At 41.0% G+C, this 21,859-nt stretch overlaps 1 protein-coding gene across 4 annotated transcripts in view; it reads right to left on the bottom strand.

Annotated features, from left to right (window-relative positions):
* Nucleotides 1-21,859, bottom strand: part of LOC121297911 (casein kinase II subunit alpha) — a 39,141-nt gene that overhangs the window by 8,051 nt on the left and 9,231 nt on the right. The window contains exons 2-11 of one of the 4 annotated variants that reach the window (XM_041224541.1): nt 14,649-14,883; nt 13,141-13,252; nt 11,485-11,586; nt 10,611-10,661; nt 9,470-9,529; nt 8,364-8,447; nt 7,053-7,163; nt 6,279-6,380; nt 5,977-6,077; nt 5,666-5,814 (exon numbers count right to left, since the gene is read on the bottom strand). In XM_041224541.1, the coding sequence (XP_041080475.1) occupies nt 5,666-5,814; nt 5,977-6,077; nt 6,279-6,380; nt 7,053-7,163; nt 8,364-8,447; nt 9,470-9,529; nt 10,611-10,661; nt 11,485-11,586; nt 13,141-13,252; nt 14,649-14,749 (973 nt within the window). In that variant the 5' untranslated portion in view covers nt 14,750-14,883. The remainder of the gene's footprint in view (nt 1-5,665; nt 5,815-5,976; nt 6,078-6,278; nt 6,381-7,052; nt 7,164-8,363; nt 8,448-9,469; nt 9,530-10,610; nt 10,662-11,484; nt 11,587-13,140; nt 13,253-14,648; nt 14,884-21,859) is intronic. The other 3 variants (XM_041224542.1, XM_041224543.1, XM_041224544.1) reach the window with 3 other exon arrangements.

Genomic DNA, 21,859 nt, shown 5'->3' with positions numbered 1-21,859 from the left:
TTGCAATTGGGTACTATTAAATTTGATCGTGCGTGCTCGATTGATTATTGATCTTTCTAATCGTTTGATTTGGCAAGGGGCAAGAGATCCCCAGGGCATCAAGATGCCAATCATTTCAGATAGGCATTCAGCGTTTACTGTGAAGGGTACAGAAGATGATGATGTTGTGAACTTACTACATACTAGTGACAGGCTGAGATTCTGTTGCATCACAGTAAAGTATGGGCACAGCACAAGCATGATTGTGGTAATGTTAAAGGTGTGGTAGTGGCTGTGAATAGCATTGATCCCCCTCCACAGAAACAATATCCCTATCCAAAGTAAGCAGAAGCTGCAGTTAGTCAGACAATTGACTCATGGTTAAGACAGAAAATAATACGTGAGTGTGTCTCTACTGTAAACTCACCTGTATGGCATGTAAAGAAACCGGACGGTTCACGGTGTCTAACTATTGATTACAGACAGCTTAACAAAAACACCCCCAGTGCTACAGCATTGGTATCCACCACACCAGACATGATGTCACAATTGAAAGGAACAGCAACAGTGTACTCTACACTAGATGTCTCGAATGGATTTTGGGGAATTAGAGTACGCCCAGATAGTCAGTACAAGTTTGCTTTTACCTTTAAGGACAGGCCTGTCGTGAGTCTCAATTTCTTCAATATTCCCTGCTATGTTGCGTAGCTGACTCTCCAACAATGTGAATGGGCCTGTAAAAGGAATCACCTGGTTCTGTTTTACTGTGCTCATTGATAGTTCTGTATAACTGGACAGATCTGATGGAGTGAGTATGTGGTAGCTGAAGTTCCGTTTCACAAGTATTCCTGAAACTCTCTGACCTTGTTCACTCTTTTTGTCCGCCAGGGATCCCAAGAGTTTCATGCATCACCTGTGACCATGGCCACACCTACCATGTTAGATTTGAAAAAGGCACAGGCACTCGATTCTAAACTGGTTGAGGTCATGGACGCCATTACCGCAGAGCGGACACTTCCACAGCCTTACCATAAATACAAGGACACGTTGTTGGTATTCGAAGAAACATTGTATCATACCACACCCCAGCTTGCCTGGGTGACACCTCACTGTTTACGCAAGGATCTAGTCATCTACACGCATCAAGTGAGTGGTCATGCAACATCACCAAAAGTGTTAGACCTCTTACAGGGATGCTACTGGTGGCCTGACATGAAAGCAGATATAGATCATCACCTTGCGCTGTGCTTAATATGTGCACAGATGAATCCAGCTCCCACACGCCGCAAGGTCCCAATGGGTACCTCACATTGGAATGATGGGCCCTGGGAATCTATTCAAATTGATCACACAGGACCATTACCTACAGCCAAATGATGATACAGATATATCCTAGTGGTAGCTGACATGTTTACACGCTAGGTGGAGGCATTTCCACCGACGCTCTTACGACAGCCAGGATTCTATGGGAACAGGTATTCACTAGATGGGGCTTCCCTAAGAGACTGGAAAGTGATCGTGGAACTGCATTTACGTCCATGGTAATGGCCTGCCAATGTAAAAAGTTAGGTGTAGAACAACACTTCCACATTCCTTACCACCCGGAGGCTAGTGGTATGGTTGAACGGATGAATCGCACATTGAAAGATGGTCTCAAGAAGGCTGTATTAAAAGCAACTACTGATCTAGGTAGATCTACACCTGACTGGGTTGCAGCTTTGCCCGGAGTGCTAATGGTAATTAAAGCAACTTCAGTGTGAACAACAGGATATCCCCCATTTGAGCTAATGACAGGAAGGACAATGCGGGTGGCACACCCCACAGGGGTCCCAATCCCTATTACGAGCAAGGTTACTAACTATCAATTCCTTCAACAGGTACAGTTAGCTATCCAAAAGAAACTTTTGGATGCTGCTAACCGGATGGGGGCAGCACATCAATACACAGTTCAGTCCTCTCAATCCCCATGTAGGGTCTCCTTTCAAATTGGAGACCAAGTCATGCTAAAAAACTTTTTAAAAGGCGGGGCCTGGGAGGATAATTTGAAGGTCCATATCAGGTTATGGACAAGTCTGGTGAAACCAACCTGAAATTGGCAATACAGAAACGTGGCAGACCAATACAGTACTTTTGGTTCCACGGTGACCAGTGTAAGCCATATCAGAAAAAGGTCATTGAGCCTACACAAACTGCATAAGAATATACACTAAGCCTGGTCTTTTGTGTCCCCACAGATGAATTATGAAATACCAACTAACAACCTTGACTGGCATATTCACCCTGCTCGCTGAAGCATGATGGGACCCACCAACAACGTTGGTGACAGAGACACAGTGTATAAAGAAAGGACAGTATGTGCAGTTACAATTTCAAGATAGCCTGGGGCTCCAGGCATGGAAAAAGGACGGTAAAACGTTTGGTCATGATAAGGTATGGAAAATATCTGGTAATAATCAAGTGCCAGAGTCCAGAAATGTCCATAAAGGAGGGGACATAATACTACAATGTCCAGGGGACAGATTTGGAAATATTTCATTAGCCAGTATAATAATGAGGAATGGACATTAACAAAAGTCACGACAAACCCAGAGAAATGCACCTACTCGATTACGAACTATGATGATTCAAAGGGAGGTGTCTGGGAATTTAAAGTTTTTTTTGTAGCTGGTGATGCACCACGTGATAGGGTTTGCAGATATAAAGTAAAAACCTGGTCTGATAATGATGCCCAAAGGTTTCTGTGGTCTAAGAACCACAAGAATGGGAAAACCCAGATAGTTGGGAAGACGAACAATTAATGGCTGGACACCCAAAAAGGCATTGTAAAAAATGAGACACACAGGATGTTGACACAATATATCAGTATCAATATCTAAATCAAATTAGTAATATTTCAGTTCAGTCATAACTGTTCATACAAATCACTCAAAAATATAACATTAACATCATGCAAGGAGGACAAACCCAAAGCATGTCCCCCTTTGCACCCCATACCTCGGGAAGGTATCATTCTCGGACCAGAACGAAAAACTGTTTTGGATAATGTGAATATAGTATTATCATATGTAATGTATAATTTCACGAATCTAACTGTTATGTTTGAACAGCATTGCAAGCAACATACCAATATCCAGAATTGGCTTCAAAGGGAAATAGGTAGTACAATAAAAGATTACAAAGAGCGAATAGCCAAACAAATGTATGAAGGTAATAAGAAATGTAGGAAGAGGGAGCTTTCTGATGAAATAGCAGGCTGGTTTGGTGCAGGACATTCTGTTGCAAACAGCTGGGATATTTATCAAATGTCAAGAGGGCAAACTTGGATAGCAAATACTGTTGGAGAAGGAATGGAAAGATTGGGGAATGGACAAATGTATGTAAATCAAGGGATTAGACTCCAGGGTACAGCTATATACGAGCTAATGGATGGAACAGAGGGAGCCTTGCGCAATTTGACCAAAGCGATAGATTGTAGAATATTTGCGGGTGACCTTTTAAAAACAATGAAGGAAGAAATAATGGATATTAGGCTAGGAGTGGTACCTAGATATGCACAGGAGGAACTCAGGTTGAGGTTGGCAATGTTCCATCCTGATCAGACTGACCTCCTGGGAGCTAGTTTAGTGTGGCCAAAGGAGAATGGCAAGGAACCACCTGGTCATATAGGGTTCTCTCTCTCAATACCATACATGGATCCTAATAACCAGAATAAAGACAGTTTGAAGATTAGACCGATAGGAGTACTACACAATGAAACAGTGATAGTTTGGGAAAAGGCTACATGGAAAGTTCAACAAGGGAACTGGACTGATGTGGTGCATAAAGCATGCTGTTATGAAACAAATAGTCATGTAGTTTGCTGGTGTCCTGCAATCACCGGAATCAATAGAAATATAAGCACTGAATTAGAGGTACATCCACTAGAGGGGTGGAAAAAAGCAGTGCAGGTTGGGAAATATCAATGGTGTGTGTTGAGTAACCATACCAATTTTAAGTATGGAGATTTAACTTGTCAGACTTCTCCAGGATTTAGTTTTACTCCAACACATACAGTTCAGATTGGAAATATATATACACCGGAACCTGAAGCAGAGGAGTTCCAAATTACAGCTTGGTGGGATGACACATATCTAGATTCATATTCATTAATTTTTTCTCAAGTGCACAAATTGGTTAAAAAAGCCCTACAAAGAGCGGAAGAGAAGCTGCTCAAAGCTAAGGTCGAAGTTGATTTGGCACAATTAAAAGCCACCATATTGAAACGATATGGATGGTCAGGGCAGGCCTTAGGGAACACTTTTTGGGATTATATCGTTTTAATAATACTGTTACTAGTAATAGTATTGATCCTGTGGAATAGCATTCAGTGTTTTTGGTGGAAAAAACAAAAGCGACAGTTAGAAAGGCCCATTGGCAGATGGGAAACTGTAAACTTACTGGGAGCCACCATGAATAAGAAATAACACCTGTGTACAGTGATATTAACTGTATTTACTGTATTTTTCTATGCTTATTTTTCATTTTTTGTATTATTTTTACGTATCTTTGTTTTGTTTTTGCTTATAGCACACTTACATATAGAAACAGCGAAAGCAAGGTAGATACCTACACACAATGGAGAGACTTAGAATGAGAGAAACATGCTTCACTATAATATATTATACAAACTCGTTACTTGATGCGACTACTCAGAACCAGCGAAGAGGTCATCTGAGGGCTCGGGATCACATGAACAATTTGGTTGTAGCGGGTCACCCCCCCCCCATCTTATATTTTAAAAGTAGGGTATGTTGGAAAACATGGATCGAGAATTGATTAGCAGTTTGCTACGCATGTGGACTGGCAGAGCTATACTGGTGTTCTTTTCTGAAAAGAGACTAATATTGCAGATAGCAGACTGTTTGGTTCAAACTGCATGCTAACAATTGATAGAGATGTTGCGTCTACAAGTTTCTTGCCCAGCATTGACTGCAAGCTAACAAGATAACAATGCTGTGGACCAGAAGGGGTCAGGCTCTAAGACTTTTGGAATGCAAAGCATAAAGGGGGGCTATAAGGCTCTCAGGGACTGCTGTTGGACCCAAAGGTTCTCAGGGAGAATAAGAGATAATGCCACTGGACTCAAAGGGTCTCAAGCAAAACAGAGATATGAACAAGGAAGATGACAAAAACTAGATGTATGGACCTTTTGGGGCACCACCAGGCATCTGAAGAATGCACTGAGTTCAGAGGTCGTCACACTAGACTACACACACAGACACACACACACACACTAAATTAAATACTTATAGTATATGGTAACAGAATAATGTGTTGTACCTTTGCTATTGGTTGAGTGTCAGCGAAAGAGGAGGTGGACCATCTATACAGAAGGGTATTTAATGTCATGCAAACATTGTAAGGATGAGTATTCTGTTTGTCCTGTACCTGGGACCAGACTCCCTGCATATTTCAATAAACCTAACAACTGACTGAAGAAAAGGACTCTGTGCTCAATCTACTTACTCACCATCCATTTTTTTTTAAGTTACACAATTGGATAACAGCTTTGGATATGTATGATGTACTCCTTGTGTTTTCGAAGCAGGGCGCAGTGCGGTTGCATACTCACAGTAGTAAGGGTGGTTCTGTCTCTTCATTGACCAGTGAGTTTTAGAAGCAGGGCACAGTGCAGTTGCATACTCACAGTAGTAAGGATGGTCCATAGCCTCCCGCGCAGTGAGCCTTGCTTGGTGGTCGTATCGGAGCAGCTTATCCAGGAAATCCAGGGCCTCAGGGCTGATTAAGTGCTGGTTCTCACTGTGAACAAAGCGCTCCCATCGCTTACGAGAATGCCTGGGAAACAAATCAGCAAGCAAGGAGGAGAAATCAACCAGCAAGTTATGGGTTTGCCAAAATTCACAGAGAAGACAGCCCCACTTTGTCGTTCCCAGCAGTATACACAACACACACACACACACGAAGCTTCACATTTCAAAATAAAGCGGAAGCACTCACCTCCCCAAGATGTCATTAAACCGCGGTTCCAGTTCAATATTGTACTTGTCAATGTAATCGTACAGATCTTCAGTGCCCAAGACTTTGGCTATTCTCACCAACTGAGGAGAGAAGTAACATTGCAGACAATTGTAAAGGTATTCCCTGCCACACCTTCAAGCTGAAGGTTTCCCCTAACACTTCTGTCTATCCTCTGATAATGTGGACACAGACATGGTCAACCTAAAAAGAACTCTTTGAAATATATTAGCATGTTCTGCCCGTTTCCCTCTATCCCTTGATTCTGACCAGAGAAGCAGTACCTGATCGTAGTTGTCATGTCCGTGGAAGAACGGCTCCTTTCTGAAGATCATGCTGGCCAACATGCAGCCCAAACTCCACATGTCCAAGCTGTAGTCGTACATCTGCAACAGAGAAGAGGTGTACAAAATTCACATCTGAACCCAAGTCTGACAATTGTGACTGCCCACAGCAAATTGCAAAAAAATGAAATGAAATCAAGCTGTAACATCCAACCCTGCCACCGCTGCACAGAGATTACACACATTGACCTGCTAAAGAAAGTCCTTATGTAACAGGACTGAGGCTGGGTGTGAACGGGCAACCCCACATGCCACAAGCATCTAAACCACGGACCTCATCTCACCGACAGGGGACTGGACACAATCACACAACACTGACCGGTACACTTAGCAAGTCTCATCACAAATCGGACAAGCACTTCCTGCTGTGTAAAATGTTATTAAATTAAACTTGTGACACAGATGGAAGTACAGCTTCCTCCATTGTATCCCAATTAATCCAAGCATCTTGAAAAAGTAGACTGACGTCTGCACATGTAAAAAAAAAAAAAAAAAAAAAAAAAGTCTCCATTCATCCCTAGTCTGATTCTCTTAATAACTTGCAAAACTGTCCTCACCAGGTTTCTCTTGTTGAATGAAAGTGCTTTTTGTGTTTTTGCTGGGTTTCAAGCACGTTCGAAAAGGAAACATCAGTCTTCAAGTAAGCAAACCCTTATTGCATTGTGTGATTTACCCTACAAACCCATATTCCACTGGGAGGACTGCCCTGCTTACCTGGTAATCTACAAGGAGCTCTGGACCCTTGAAATAGCGCGAGGCGACTCTCACATTATAATCCTGTCCAGGGTGGTAGAACTCAGCCAGACCCCAGTCAATCAGCCTCAGCTACAAAAAAAACAGAAAGCATGTCAGTCACATACACTCTGCCACGGCCATCCATTCAAAACCAGAGTCATCAGGCATGACCATGACAGTCATCAACAGCATGTACAGAATACTAGAGGAAGAATTAGCATTGAAGTGCTGAATCACAATCTGATCAATCTTGGGATACATGCAACAATGCAAGTGTTACATGCATATGGATGGATGACTAGAGAGACATTCCCATCCCCCTCTTCGATGTTTATACCATGTTTCATAACTACGGGATGAGCACTTCTCCAGATATATGCAAGTGTGTGATACGTACGTACATAACTGCCTTCACTACAACGCCTTGATAAGGGATTTATTTCAACAGCTGAAAAATGGCAAATCCGGACAGACAAGCAGATCCCATTGTACATCCCCTGGTACTGGAACGAACATGGTTTTCGCGTTTAAATATTCTTCAAAACTGAAGCCACTATTCAAATATGCTTTCATTCAGATTTAGCTGGAAATAATATTCCATGTTAGTGGGATCAAAATAAACCTTGTACCCACTAAATGACTTAGATGACAGAAATACTTTTGTGCTGTACAATGCATCAAGTGGTTAAAGTCCAGGGCTTGTAACCAGAAGGTCACCGGTTCAAATTCCACCTCTGCCACTGACAGACTCACTGTGAACCTGTGCAAGTTACTCAACCTCCTTGTGCTCATCCTGTGGATGAGATGTATATTCAATGGCCTGTTGTAAGTGACTCTGCATATAATGCACAGTTCACAGCCTACTTCTGTAAAGCGCTTTGTGATGGTGGTCCACTATGAAAGACCCTATATAAAAATAACGATATTATATTATGAATGAAAATGAACATTAAATATTGCCACTGAATACGAGCTGTGTTTCTTTGAATATTCATCCCACAGCGAACAGTCACAGATTCTGATAAACTCAATAACTTAAAATTCTATCAATTGGAGAAGTGGTTCTCTGGACAAAAATTGAACTTGCACACACAAAAGCTTGAGAATGAAAGTTTTACATTCTTAGCATATATGCAAAAGATTTTAAAAGAATCAGTTGTGTAGTGAAGCTTGAACTATCTACTTATTAGCAGACTGAACTTGGTGGACCGTGCCCCAGGCCTCCTGCAGTGGAAGAATCCATGGTTATCCACGCATAGTTATTTATCAGGTAATTAGATGTATCCGTACTTTCCTGTGTTCATGGTCGATCATGACGTTGTGAGGTTTCACATCTCTGTGCATGATTCCCATACTGTGACAATAGTCAAGAGCCTGGAAAAGAATCAGTACCAAGGAGTTTAAAAAAGTAAACACATACAAATGAGAGGTCTTCTATATAAATACAGCAAACAGTAGTGTTAAAGGGGCTCTATCGAAGCGCTAGTCTGCAGAAGAGTAACGTTACAATACGTGCAGTTGAACCATTTTTAAATAGTGCTGGGACAAACACGGGTTATTCTTGTTTGAACAGGTATTTTAATTCTTAATACTATTTAAATTGGAATTAGCTGGTAAACAAAGTTGAAATGTGTACCAGATTACAGTAAAACACAACTCAGGAATAAAATAAACCCCATTAGTGATTAAAGAAAGAAGAGAATTGTTTTTAAGACGTCATTCATGCATTGGTTTCCTCTGATCCAGTCATTTTTAAATTGTTATACGATTATGAGATTGTTATATGGTCTTTTTTGCAGCAAATACATTTCAGCTCATATCTCTGTATTAAACCCTTCAGTATGGCTTGGCTTCTGGTATTTATACACATGCACAAAGTTCAATACATTTTATAATGCAGTATTCAGTGTGTAAGTGAAATGAACTTTGTGAAGTGCTGTGGTTCCATATTGTGAACACACTATCCTCCCAGTGTTCCAGAACCCCTGCAGTGTTCACACCTTTGCTGTGCCCAGTCTTGCCTGTTCCAACATATTCGTGATAGCTGGAAATTTAACCCGGAGAAAGATTTTTTTCTTCAAACATTGCAGTGTATCCAGATCATCCTCCCTCCTGCAACAATACTGGTTTTCTGTTCCCACAACACGCCACACATTTCAGGTCACCAGCATTGTTGCAGGAGGGTGCATGATCAGGATACATTGCAATCCTTACAAGATATTTATTTCTCCTGGCCAGTGCTCCTGATAAATGTATTGCCAATTTATGACCCCATGATGTGCGATTAAAAACTGCGCAAGCAGGCAACATGTTAAATATAACACTGTGATCCGACCAAGAGACTACAAACTTTACAGGTCGTTGCAAGAAAGGGAGTGTGAAAATAGAAAACATACCTTTAGGATCTCGTACATGTAGAATCGTATGTCATAGTCTGTTAAAGTCTGATACAACTGCTGTTGAGAAGACACAAAACACAAGTCACTCACAGTTCAGTGCCTCACATATCTAGTTAGTTTGTCTGCTTTTTCAAAGCAAGAAGATAAACAATAGTTACCTTAGCATGAGGAAACACACTCAGAAAAATGAGGGATGCAAGTTCGTTATGATCGAAACTTTCAGCTTTTCACTTCTTAGAATGCATTTTGTTTAACAAAACGCTTACGTTAGGATACACGGGCTGAGTGTTTGCATTTAGAACATAAGAACATAAGAACATAAGAAAGTTTACAAACGAGAGGAGGCCATTCGGCCCATCTTGCTCGTTTGGTTGTTAGTAGCTTATTGATCCCAAAATCTCATCAAGCAGCTTCTTGAAGGATCCCAGGGTGTCAGCTTCAACAACATTACTGGGGAGTTGATTCCAGACCCTCACAATTCTCTGTGTAAAAAAGTGTCTCCTATTTTCTGTTCTGAATGCCCCTTTTTCTAAACTCCATTTGTGACCCCGTGAAGAGAGCCCTAGACATCTGAACACCCAGATTAAGTCTGAAGTCACGGTTATCCCTACTGAGGGCAGTCAGAATATCATCATGTAACTGGAACTGGGATGCTGGCCACAACATTGTTTTTTATGAGAAAGCAGCAGAACTTTAAGCTGAGATATGAAGACTGCGAAAGTCTACACAGATCAACCATCAATTTTTAATTTTTTTTTTTCTCAACGCTGTTGCATGACCATGTTTTTCATTACTAGGTTTACATTAATTTAAATTCCAACGGAATGACTGGCCGAATTGCACTACTCTAAATTACAACAAATGAAATGTAGAAACAGTAAAAGAAACTAAAAACTGACCAGCCTTTCCATGCCACTTGTCATTTAATCTCTTTTAGTATTTATACATTGATGACAGCACAGTTATTCTCTGAAGGCAGCTGTTAAGTATAGTTAACATCTCAATTCCAGAAGTGCTGTGGTTCTCTCCCTCATGAGGATCCAGCTCACCGGGGGCTGGTCCAGGACTCTCTGAATGCTCATGGTGTATCCTGGAGGTCTTTAAACATCACGTTGACATTTAAAAAAGAAAACTGTACCTTGAAGTCTGTGTTGTTTACATGTTCAAAAACCAATGCAGGTGTCCTGGACTGAGAAAAGAAATCCTCAGGTTACTTCATGTAGGTGTTTAGTTGTATTTATTCTCCCATAGGCTGCTCATAAATATTAGTCAAACATTCAAACTTAAATTGTGGACCTGGCTTATAATGTAGAAGTCTAACAGCAAGTAGCTTGATGTTTAATTTACATATTATTACGAAACTTGTTTTGCAGGGACGCAAATGGTTTACTTTGTATGTTTTTGATAAGTCTGTTACATTGCACCCGTCTGAGTTCATAGAGACTAGATCAGTAAGAACCAGTGCCATCTGGTGATCTGCCTCTTTGAATCAGGCTTCCTTTCGTTTTTCTGGCTAAACACTGCAGTGCTCTAGATGGTTCTGTGCTTACTAACAGAAGCACATCGGTGGCTGATCTAGCCCACATTGCTAGTCTATGCCTGGCAAATAGAAGAAAACAGCTGCTTCAGAGCTGAGTTGCCTTAACAGACTTAAAATAAAGAAATAGGGATGAGAATCTTGAGATCCTTCACTTAAAAATAAAAGTGATATCAGAATATTGAACACGCTATAGTTAACGTGTCCATCGTGGTATCTGTCCGGTGGGTCGAGATTGCAGATCAATCAGAGTGAAACAGCAGCTGTTCTGGATTTCAAATAACTAATCTCCCAGATTAAAAGGATACAATACAATTTAATTATTCGACTTGGAGAGGTAATACTATTGCTTGTGTACATTTTAAAACCTGGGCGAGGACTCCTTTAACTTCGTATTATGCAAGTGCTTTGACTTGCTCAGGAGCCTGCATGCTGTCACAGGTTCAGTTTAGGAGCAGCTGAAGGAGATCCTCACCACGGGGTCTTTGACGATGTCGAGAAGATTGATTATATTGGGGCCGCCTCGCAGGTTCTCCAGGATCTTTATCTCCCTCTTAATTTTCTTCTTTTTAACTGGCTGTAAAGAAAGGATTTCTCATATCAGCAAAAACGTGTGCTGTTCACAACTGGCGTAGATCTGGTAGATATCCAGGCAAGACTCAACTCCCAGTTGAACTTATTGTAATGAGCTCTTACTTTTCATAATTACTTTGCACAATAAAACACAATCATAGCAACACAAAATACACACAAACACTATCAATAGATTACAATACACTAGAATACATTGAATACACTGGACAGTAACATATTAAATCTGGCTTTTAGTCTGTTTTCTATTTGGATTGAATGACTTCTAAATCTGCTTGTAAGTGTTTGGTTGCTGACTCTAATCCAGTTGAGGGTGTAAGTTCTCTTGCACTCTTAGTCTGACAAACCTGACTTGCTTCACTGGCACTGGCCTGACATGGCAAACAATGCACAAGAAATACAATACACTCAAGTTGATTAGCAGGTAGCCACTGAACACTAAGAAACACACAATATCTCCACTCAATCACTGGGAGTACCAATACTAATTAAATATCCCAGATCACAGGTGATTTTTAAACACCAGTGTGGAATTACAAAGGCCTATAGACAGCAGCCTGGAGGATATCAAGAGCACAGTTGTATGTAACCGAAATATAATTATGCCAGACTAATTCTTTACAAACTGGTTCCTGTACCTTCAGCTAACACAGAAAGTCCTTTAGCGCCATCTACTGGGTTGTACTCTGTGAAATATATCATCGCAGCTGTGCAGCCTTCGGTGTATCCAGAGAGGTTCAATACCAGAAGTACCTGACTGACATTACACAACTGAACAGTGTGACGACGCTCTGCAAGCTCTGAAGCACTGGAATACTAAAACAAACTGCTCCGAGCTTGCAATCTGTGTCTCGACTCTCTAGACTGCATCTGCACTCGCTAGACCAGGGGTCTCCAACCCTCATCCTGGAGAGCTACAGTGGCTGCTGGTTTTCGTTTCAACCAATCTGTTACTTAATTGAACCAATTATTGGCTTAATTAGTCAAGAGTAACAGGTGTTCCAGATCTTTAGCCACTGATGATGTAAAGACACCTAGAAAACCTGCTGGATAGGGGCTCTCCGGGACCAGGATTGGAGACCCCTGCTCTAGACTGTCTAGCCTGGTTTTCACAGGTAGATTACCAATTTAAATTATTAATTTGTGTACAAATAAGCAATACTGTCATTGAACATGTTGCTTCCTATATAGATATTCAGTCCAATGTGCTTGGGTTCTGGTATTTGGAAGTGCAGATCAAATTAATTTAATCAAGACAACACTGGGTGGAATACACAATCAACCTTGATCTTTTCAGAGGACATTTTTGCTCAAATATTAGAGAGTGTAAAGCCAACAAAGAATCTTGCAGGTAAGAAATTACACAATTTTCAGACAACAGAAAAGCACATCCCTTACCATCGAGTTGGCAATATTACTGGAATGCATTGATCTGTGCTCACTAGCTTACACTTTACAGACACTCCCTGCTATGCATTGGAAATGTACCAATTCAATAACATATGTTTTAGTACTACAGCGGCATGGTTTGCTATCTTACCTTCAGTATTTTCACCACTACTTTCTCATTGTTTGTGATGTTTATTGCTTCAAACACTTCGCTGTATTTGCCTCGACCTAGTTTACGAACCAACTGGTAGTCATCTTGATTTCTGAAATAAAAACAAATGAATAAAACAGCCATCAGATCACCATATTGCACATGTGGATATTGATTCTATGTGGGCAGAAAGCCAGCCACAGAACAGCTCCTATACATTTAAAATTCTCCTTGTTGAAATAGGCAGAGCTGGCAGGGGCGATCTAGCCCCCTAGCCAGTAGGGGCAGTGGTAGTGTCGCCCCACATTCACGGTGTAGTTCAAGGAGTTTTGTTGAGTGGTACACCGTTCGCATTATGATGCAACACATCACAACCTGGGAGGTTAATAAATGTTTGACATTTTCGAAATGTTTAACCAGTCAAAGAAAAGCATGCCCAAGACAGAGATAGTGTTTACTTAGTAGGATGTGTACAGTGCAAGGTTATTTATTCAGTTTCATAAACACATGCACGTTGTACAAATGTAGTCTTACGTACATTCCTGTTGTCAGGTGTTATTTAACAGTAATGTTGGTGCAAACAAGTTTTTTTCACAAATGTTCTTCCAAAATTTGAAGCTAAATATTTTTTATGAAGAAGTAGCAGGAAAACAGAATCATAATTTATATAAAAACAAGTGTTTTTCTAATTTAAACAGAAATCATATTTTTATATAATTTATCAGAGTGTGTGTTTGGGGGGGGGGGGGGGGGGGGGGGGGGGGGGGGGGATCTCTCGGGGGGGGGGGGGGGGGGGGGGGGGCAGTAGCATGAATGTCATGTATGTATTCATCTCCTTTGTTGTAAATTATGTTATATGAATGAATATGAAAATGATTTGTTTGATTATTCGGATATTTGTTCCAAAAACAGTAACAGCACTCTACTGGCAAATTTTATAATGGTGGCTTTTTCTGATTGTTGCAACGTACTCAATATGTTAAAGTTTAAACATTTAGGAAATTAAATGGAAACATACACTGTTTTCAAAATGGGACTGAGTGCTGAGTGCGCACTGAATTAAGACTTGCATCCTGCTTTCTTCACACTTCCCTCTGAGTGCGACTGACTGCTGGATGCAACTAATCCACCTCCTGCCTAGTTTCAAATCCACATTAATCGTTACCAGAGTAATTTTACCCTGCTTTAGTGTGTGTAAAAAAAACTAAGCTAGGTTTTAAAAAAATGCTACATACTTTTTCAGTTGCACCTGTGTCCTGCATGTAAATATGTGCTTTACACACGGGCAGATCAAACAACTTCACCTCTGAGTCAATTCCAGCTTTAGTGCATCTACACTGAAGAAAAACTAAAAGTGCATCAAATCTGGGATTAGTTTCCAGTGTCAACAGAACAGGGAGCAAAGCCACATTAACTAGTCCCGGATCTGACTGCCAGATTCAGATGTGAAAACAGTATTACTCCCCTAAACTCCAGAAGAGCCCTGTCCCGTGTTAGTGTCAACTCACCCCCACTCCACGACGTGCGACTCATAGTCCCAGTACTCCCGGGGGCGGTGCGTGTTCACATCGGTGTAAACTCTTGCCCTGCTCGGCACGGGGCCCGACATGTCAGACAGCTTGGCGGAGGAGGAGGAGTGAGGGGCAGAAGCGAAGACGATGGGGGGGCGGTTCAAGCTCCCACTGCTGATCTACACACACACACACACCTGGGGGGCTGGCCTGGGGGGCCTCTGCTATACAGCTGCAAGCAGACACAAAACCACAATGTTAGAGCTACTGCACTGAAGCCTGTAATGTTTAGTAGACCCAATTATTAAACCTGTGTATAAACTGCTAATGGAAAAACTAGATTTGATTCAATGTTAGTCCTTTTATATTTGTTTATTGTCACATCCAGTATTCATGTCAGAACCAGTCCTTAAAGTGAAGCAGTCAAACTGTTCAGTTTTGACTGCTATAACCTAGATTCATATTGCACGCACATGTAAAATGTACAGCCAGCTCCAATAGACGCTTAACCCAGGGGGCAGAAAGACACGTGCCCCCCCCCCCCCCCCCCCAATAATTTAAACTCACATTTGTTTAATAATAAACATTTAGGGATATTAGGTCACTGAATGACTGTACAAATGTAGAAATAAATGCTGACTGATTTGAGCATACCATCAAATGCACTGGTCTGGGGCAGGTAGATAATGCTGACTGATTTTAATATACCATCGACTGCACTGGTCTGGGGTAGGTAGATTTCACATACCTGGCACATCCATTATTTATTTATTTTGGTGCATAGGGATGCAGGAAGTGGGAGTGCTGTCCTCTTGTTAATGTATGAGCAGTGTATGGTTGATCTGCACTGCCTGTAATACTGTCATGAATCGGCTGTTTCAACCAATTACCATTGCCGTGTGAGGGCAGGTGCTTATTGTTTCAACTTATCAGTACCATGCTTTGCCCTGCTATAGCAAGCGTTTATTTTCCGAAAGTCTCGTAGCTCAGCAATGTCTGATGATAAAACGAGAAAAACTGTAGCACCCAGCACTACATTTAAAACAAAGCTGAGCAAGGTATCTTAACTGTTAACATACATCAATATATTTATCAATAAACAAGCCACCGTTAATATTTTGTAGATGTTATTCTTTGTGTTTATTTCACACGTCCCTTTAATAAGCTGCATATTGGAATAATAGTTACTGTATAGCTCATTTTCAATGACGTCATAAATCACCTAGCAACCGTTCTTAACAGACGGCAGCAATGTTGGTGGGCTCGTGTGAACAATTTTTCTTCCAGGACAACCTTGTACTTGGCTTGATTCATGCCAAAGCTGCCCGATTCCAGCCTTGCTGAAGCACCCCCAGATCATCACCGATCCTCCACCACATTTCACAGTGGGTGCGAGACACTGTGGCTTGTAGGCCTCTCCAGGTCTCCGTCTAACCATTAGACGACCAGGTATTGGGCAAAGCTGAAAACTGGACTCATCTGGGGGTGCTTCAGCAAGGCTGGAATCGGGCAGATTTGTCTTTGTGAAGGGCGCATGAATCAAGCCAAGTACAAGGTTGTCCTGGAAGAAAACTTGCTTCCTTCTGCTCTGACAATGTTCCCAAACTCTGAGGATTGGTTTTTCCAGCAGGACAATGCTCCATGCCACACAGCCACGTCAATCAAGGTGTGGATGGAGGACCACCAGATCAAGACCCTGTCATGGCCAGCCCAATTTCCAGAGCTGTGTGTGTGTATATATACAGACACACACACACACAGTACCAGTCAAATGTTTGAGTACACCTGCTTGAAACAGGTTTTTCATGATTATCTATGCTTTTAACTGTATAAACTTGTCTATAAACACTTAATATTTCATTATATGATGTGTACTTATATAAGCTGATAATCATAACTGAACTGCATTCAAAAATGTAATTTTTAAATGAAAATGTAAATCTTGTCAATTTCAATGAAATGGTCACCCAAAGCAAGGTGATTTCAATCTGAAGCCCAAGTCAGTTAAAAGTCTGAAATGTGTGTAACACAGTGTTAGAACACTGGACTAAGTATAAAAGTGTCTTTGTTAGATGTTCTCTGAGTTAACTAGCGTGTTACCTAATTAACCTTTTGTCACCAATTAACAAATACACAAATTTTTCTGATTAATGCAATTTTTAAATGAAGGTCAATCTAAGACAAATCATAAGAACTTTGCCAGTGTCTGTAACTGCTGTGGCCAAGACCAAACGATTTGAAGAAACTGGCACTCATGAGGATCGAACAAGGTCAGGCAGGCCAAGGGTGACCTCAGAATCAGAGAAGTAGTTCATTCAAGTCACAAGTCTGCAAAACCGGCAATTAACTGCCCCTGAAATACAAGCTCACCTAAATGCTACTAGAAGTACAGATGTTTCAACATCAACTGGTCAGACGAGATTGCGTGAAGCTGGCCTAACTGGAAGAATTGCTGCAAAGAAACCATTGTTAAGAGTGCAGAGTAAGAGGAAGAGACTTACCTGGGCCAAAAAACACAGAAACTGGACGTTTGAGGAGTGGAAGTTGGTCTTATGGACCAATGAATCAAAATTTGAAATATTTGGGTCCAACCGCCGAGTATTTGTAAGACGCAGAGAGGATGAGCGCATGAGTTCTGCATGTGTGGTTCCCACTGTCAAGCACGGAGGAGGCAGTGTCATGGTCTGGGGTTGCTTTGCTGCTGACAAGAGTTGGTGATCTTTACCAAGTCTAAGGCAAGCTCAACCAGCATGGCTATCATAGCATACATCAGAGGCATGCCATTCCATCAGGATTACGGCTAGTTGGGCAGTCCTTCATTCTTCAGTAAGATAAGGAAGAGAAACAAACACACCTCAAAGTTGTGCAAGAACTATCTGGCGAAGAAGGAAAGAGAAGGACAACTCAATTTAATGACCTGGCCTGCCCAGTCTCCAGACCTCAATCCCATAGTACTTGTATGAGACGAGCTGGACAGAAGAGTCAAAACAAAGCTACCCACAAGTGCCCTACATCTCTGGGAACTGCTGCAGGAGAGCTGGGAAGACTTCTGGGTGATTTCCTGCTGAAACTTGTTAACCGAATGCTTTGTGTTTACTCAAACTTTTGACTGGTACTGTAGATATATATTTATAAGTTTACAAATGCTTCTTTAACCTTTTGACTTTTTTAAATACAGAAATTATTTTCTAATCCTCTGTGATAACACTGCATTCTGCGTGTTACAAAATCAAACATAATTAATACATTGAGGTATTTATAAAAAAAATAAAAATAAATAAAACTACTATATTGAGGTATTTAATCAATCAAAAATATGTTGCTCAATTTACATTCTTATATTACTATAACATAGTTATATTTCTGGAACAGGAAATTTCAAATAACTACTATTGAGTAATGTGGTAAAAGTAACACACCTAATGAAATGTCATGAACACACTCTTGAGGACAAGTAGCTACATTCCTTCAGGTCTGTCCTTGGTATATTAGCTAGTCACTTGCTAATCTTCGTTGCGTTATGTCTTATTTTTTCTCTCTGCAATTGTATGACCTTCGGCAACCTATAAAATGAAACGTCCGTGCCTAGTGCAACAGCCAGCGACTACACAACTGTTAATTTTTTTCATAAAAGCAAACAAAACTATTTTTAAGATCTTAAACTGCTTTAAGCGAATCAGAGATACGGCTTGCCTGCCCACCAGCTCGAGAGGGTCACATGACTTGAAACGTCATTTGAAAATTCTCTATAGCATCTACCACTGGTGTTGCTTGTGTTTGTGCTTAATAAATGCTCACTTAGTCAACATTCTATATTTTCTGTTGAAAAATGTTGCCCAATTTTGTGGGTTTACTATTACAAAAACTGCAACTTAAACAGAATGGTAAAAATGAAGTTTACCAGAGCTTCATAAGGAAATTATATTCTTATTAGTAACATAAGAATGTAAATTGAGCAACATATTTTTGAATGATTAAATACCTCAATATAGTAGTTTTTTATATATATTATATACACACTCACACACACACACTGAACAAAAATATAAATGCAACATGCAACAATTTCAAAGATTTTACTGAGTTACAGTTCATATAAGGAAATCAGTCAATTGAAATAAATTCATTAGGCCCTAATCTATGGATTTCACATGACTGGGAATACAGATATGCATCTGTTGGTCACAGATTCCTTTATAAAAAAAAAAAAAAAAAAAAAAGGGTAGGGGCATGGATGAAAACCAGTCAGTATCTGGTGTGCCTCATGCAGCGTGACACATCTCCTTCGCATAGTGTTGATCAGGCTGTTGATTGTGGCCTGTGGAATGTTGTCACACTCCTCTTCAATGGCTGTGCGAAGTTGCCGGATATAGGCGGGAACTGGAACACGCTGTCGTACACGTTGATCCAGAGCATCTTAAACATGGTCAATGGGTGACATGTCTGGTGAGTATGCAGGCCATGGAAAAACTGGGACATTTTCAGCTTCCAGGAATTGTGTACAGATCCTTGCGACATGGGGCCGTGCATTATCATGCTGAAACATGAGGTGATGGCGGCGGATGAATGGCACGACAGTGTGCCTCAGGATCTTGTCACGGTATCTCTGTGCATTCAAATTGCCATCGATAAAATGCAATCGTGTTCGCTGTCCGTAGCTTATGTCTGCCCATACCATAACCCCACCGCCACCATGGAGCACTCTGTTCACAACGTTGACATCAGCAAACCGCTCACTCACACGACACCATACACGCTGTCTGCCCTCTGCCCGGTACAGCTGAAACTGGGATTCATCCATGAAAAGCACACTTCTCCAGCGTGCCAGTGGCCATCGAAGTCGGTTACGACACTGAACTGCAGTCAGGTCAAGACCCTGTTGAGGACAACGAGCACGCAGATGAGCTTCCCCGAGACGGTTTCTGACAGTTTGTGCAGAAAGTCTTTGGTTGTGCAAACCCACAGTTTCATCATCTGTCCGGGTGGCTGGTCTCAGATGATCCCGCAGGTGAAGAAGCCAGATGTGGAGGTCCTGGGCTGCCGTGGTTACACATGGTCTGCGGTTGTGAGGCCTGTTGGACTTACTGTAGAATTCCTAAAATGACGCTGGAGGCGGCTTATGGTAGAGAAATGAACATTCAATTCTCTGGCAACAGCTCTGGTGGACATTCCTACAGTCAGCATGCCAATTGCACGCTCCCTCAAAACTTGAGCCATCTGTGGCATTGTGTTGTGTTACAAAACTGAACATTTCAGAGTGGCCTTTTATTGTCCCCAGCACAAGGTGCACCTGTGTAATGATCATGCTGTTTAATCAGCTTCTTGATATGCCACACTGGTCAGGTGGATGGATTATCTTGGCAATGGAGAAATATTCACAAACAAGGATGTAAACAAATTTGTGCACAACATTTGCGAGAAATAAGCTTTTTGTGCATATGGAAAATTTCTGGGATCTTTTATTTCAGCTAATGAAACATGAGGCCAACAATTTTTGAGCACTATTTTTTTTTTTTTTTCAATTCCCCCCCCACACAGCTGTGTGTAGAATCCAAAGCCTATGGATAAGGAAAATATGAAGGCAGCATCTCAAATGCTTTATGACCTATTACCATTAAGCATACCTCAAAGCTGCTTATGAAATAAATAAAAATAGGTTTTATTTGTGGAAAATGTGAAACACTCTCTAATATCCTATTTTATAACATTTTAAAAAGGATCAATTTGGGACAGTTTCAAGTACAATAATCCCTATCAAACTTAGTAAAGGGTCAACTTTCTAAAGCTGAGGATGAAAATAAATACTTGCCTACTGTACCTACCCAACATGCAAGAATGGCTACATGTTTCATACAAACAGTCATTTCTGGTTCCAAAATAATTTCCAGCAATTTGAATATTGGTTCCAGTCAAGCAGATTCAGTGTGTGTGGATAACTGTACAACAGGGCAGCACAAGTCAGCACAGCCTTACTGAACCCCTGTTCCACTGATTAATTGACTTCACAGTCAACACCATCACTTGTCAGTAGCCAGGGTGCAAAAGTCTAAAAGGCTCACAGTTTATATCCTGGTTTCCAATCTATAATCTAGACGCAATAGGTAAAAAAGGGACCCTTTGACATAGGTTAAATTAATATTATCCAGTAAGACCTCAGAAACTGGTATCATGGCAACTTCCCTTCATCCCAGTCCCTTAACATGGAACTTACTTTTTAGAATATTAATAAACAGTTTTGAAAAATGTAAAGCTGTTTTAAAAACAGTGCACAAACTGCAAAGTGTTATGAAGCAGTGTGTTCACAAACAGAACACCAGACATTATCAAACACACTTTTTGTGCAACTAGTCAACCTATCTGACTATTTTTACCACACTATTCACACTACCTAAAAAGACCACATGAATGTGTGATGAACCGTTTTTAAACGATTGTGTGGACAGGGTACTACACTGACACATGGCTTTCTCATCAGGCAATAATCACAAGAAAATCTAAAAGCTTTTTTATAAAAATTACTCAAAACACCATAAGACTTGATCAAAAAAATATATTTGACTTTGGGAGTTCAGGATCTGTTCTTCAATTCTTCTTGCCTGCCCTAGATATCTGTAACGCACACAAGATCAGCCAAACCGCCTATATAGAGCGCCATCTACCTGAAAATGGTGTACTGCCAGACAATCAAGAGCTCCTGTCCGAAGGGTTTAATTGTTGTATGGTGTCTGCACTGTGTGGTTCTGTTGCTTCAATTATACTGACAGAGGGTGCAGGTGTCACATGATCAGAATGGAATGAGAATGCTTTTCAGTACGGGCACTTCTCCAGACAAGCTCAAAGATTTTAGCAATGTGTTATTTATAATATGACATTCTCCCTACTTTAGGTGTGGACCGAATTGATACTAGCGAATTGATACTAGCGTACTAAAACATAACCGAGTTTGAATATCTTTGGAGTCACTGTTAGAAATGTTAATCACTAGAACGCAACAGAACGCAAAAAGCATGTTCAGCAAACTTCTCTCTCTAATAAACCTAATGAACGAATGAATCAAGATCTGCTCAATACCAGGGCGTGAAATACCCAACGGCACCGGTGGTAACTGCCGCAGTGCCCAAGCTGCTTGCCGCAATGCCTCTCAAATTAAAAAATAAGACTATGGCAAAAGTTGCCTGTAAGCCGGCCATTGTCCCTCAGCACCATCC

The sequence above is a fragment of the Polyodon spathula genome, chromosome 23 (assembly GCF_017654505.1).
Source record: "Polyodon spathula isolate WHYD16114869_AA chromosome 23, ASM1765450v1, whole genome shotgun sequence".
Classification (NCBI taxonomy): Eukaryota; Metazoa; Chordata; class Actinopteri; order Acipenseriformes; family Polyodontidae; genus Polyodon; species Polyodon spathula.
This window is presented reverse-complemented; position numbering and strand designations above follow the sequence as displayed.